We start from the raw sequence: 1,517 nt of genomic DNA, 5'->3' as shown, positions 1-1,517 counted from the left end.
ACGCGCAACGCGTGCAGGTATTTGTACTGATGCAGAATAGTACAGCCTAGTGCATTTCACACAGGCTGCTAGATTCACTTTCGCCAGAAAGTCGTGTATGCCTAAGGTTGAAAATAAATTATGTTTATAGTGAATGCCCCTATGAATGGTTTTATTTTTACGATTTCGTTTTAATCCAAATGATGCGTGTGCTAAGTGAGTGAACATCAAAGATCACACCGCGCGCGCGCTCTCTCTCTCTCTCTCGCTCTCTCTCTCTCTCCCTACCGTTAAGTAACTTGTGCATTGTTTTTCTTACTTGTTTTTGACATATCCGACCGAACTACAAACTTTCCAGTGATGTCTGTGAGAAAGATATATTCACTCGACAAACTTGCGCATCTGCGCCGCCGCATGCTCAATCCATTCAGTGTGCTTTGTTTATCAGCTCGCGCACACCAGCTATACAGGCGTTAATACTGAATGTTTAACATTATATTCATTGCATACATATACTTCGTAGTAGACATCCTTAACTCCTTTCTGCTGTCTGTTGTTGGTGTTTCTTTGTTTGAATATGGCGCTTATCACATGCTGCGTGGTATCGGCGTTTGGTATCGGGGCATTTTAACGAGTACGAGTACAGGAGCTCAGTATCGGGCATCCCTACTAAAAAGAACTGGTTCAAATACATTTTGACTGCTAGTGCATATGCTAGCACACATGCTTGATGCTTGCATTTATCTTTGCATGAACCTTGAGTGTGTCTGTTGACCTGGCCTGCTTGTTGCATTTTGACCTCCGAAGGGGGCAGAGGAACAGTTTTCACTCTTTGGAGAAGTGTGTCCAGACACCTGCCGTGTCCTCTTGTGCCAGGATTTGGATGTCAGTGTGGGAGGCCGTCGTAGATCCCACAAGAGTCGTGATTCACCTGTTCCAATGGAGATGGACTCGCTCTTCGACATGGATGTGCTCATGTCTGAATTCTCAGACACACTCTTTTCCACACTGGCCTCTCATCAACCTGTAGCATGGCCCAATCCGAGGGAGCTTGGTGAGAAATGACAATCGAAGTCTGCCTTGTTAACATGTTTATTCGAGAGTAAGATAAACTGTCTATAAGCCTCGCTGTCCTCTTAGCCCATGCAGGTAATGCAGATATGATCCAGCCAGGCCTCATCCCACTGCAACCCAATCTGGACTTCATGGACACTTTTGAGCCTCTGCAAGGTACAAGCACATTCACTCTTGTTAATTGGCAAATTAGGGATTGACTTGTTGACAAAATGAGTGTTTGGGTAACACTTTAGATTCACTATTCAGTATTAACTAGTTGCTTATTTGCATGCATATTAGTAGCATATTGGCTGTTTATTTGTACTTATAAAGTACATATTATGCTTTATGCTACGTGACCATGTTAGATCCCTTTAAATCTACCCAGGGCTCCAGACTGCGATTAAAACGGTCGCATTTGCGACCAAAAATATTAATTTGCGTGACGTTTGAGTGATTGAGTGAAGTTTTTGCTGAGGTCG

General features: G+C 43.6%; 1 protein-coding gene across 5 annotated transcripts in view; it reads left to right on the top strand.

Moving 5' to 3' along the window:
* The window catches only part of LOC107687059 (MLX-interacting protein-like), a 28,531-nt gene that overhangs the window by 6,704 nt on the left and 20,310 nt on the right, over positions 1-1,517 (top strand). For all 5 annotated transcript variants that reach the window (XM_016484207.1, XM_016484208.1, XM_016484206.1 and 2 more), the window contains exons 6-7: positions 787-1,033; positions 1,120-1,209. In XM_016484207.1, the coding sequence (XP_016339693.1) occupies positions 787-1,033; positions 1,120-1,209 (337 nt within the window). The remainder of the gene's footprint in view (positions 1-786; positions 1,034-1,119; positions 1,210-1,517) is intronic.

Source organism: Sinocyclocheilus anshuiensis, unplaced genomic scaffold (assembly GCF_001515605.1).
Source record: "Sinocyclocheilus anshuiensis isolate Anshui unplaced genomic scaffold, SAMN03320099.WGS_v1.1 scaffold3198, whole genome shotgun sequence".
Taxonomy (NCBI): domain Eukaryota; kingdom Metazoa; phylum Chordata; class Actinopteri; order Cypriniformes; family Cyprinidae; genus Sinocyclocheilus; species Sinocyclocheilus anshuiensis.
The sequence above is the reverse complement of the archived record's forward strand: the minus strand, read 5'-3'. Positions and strand labels throughout refer to the sequence as shown.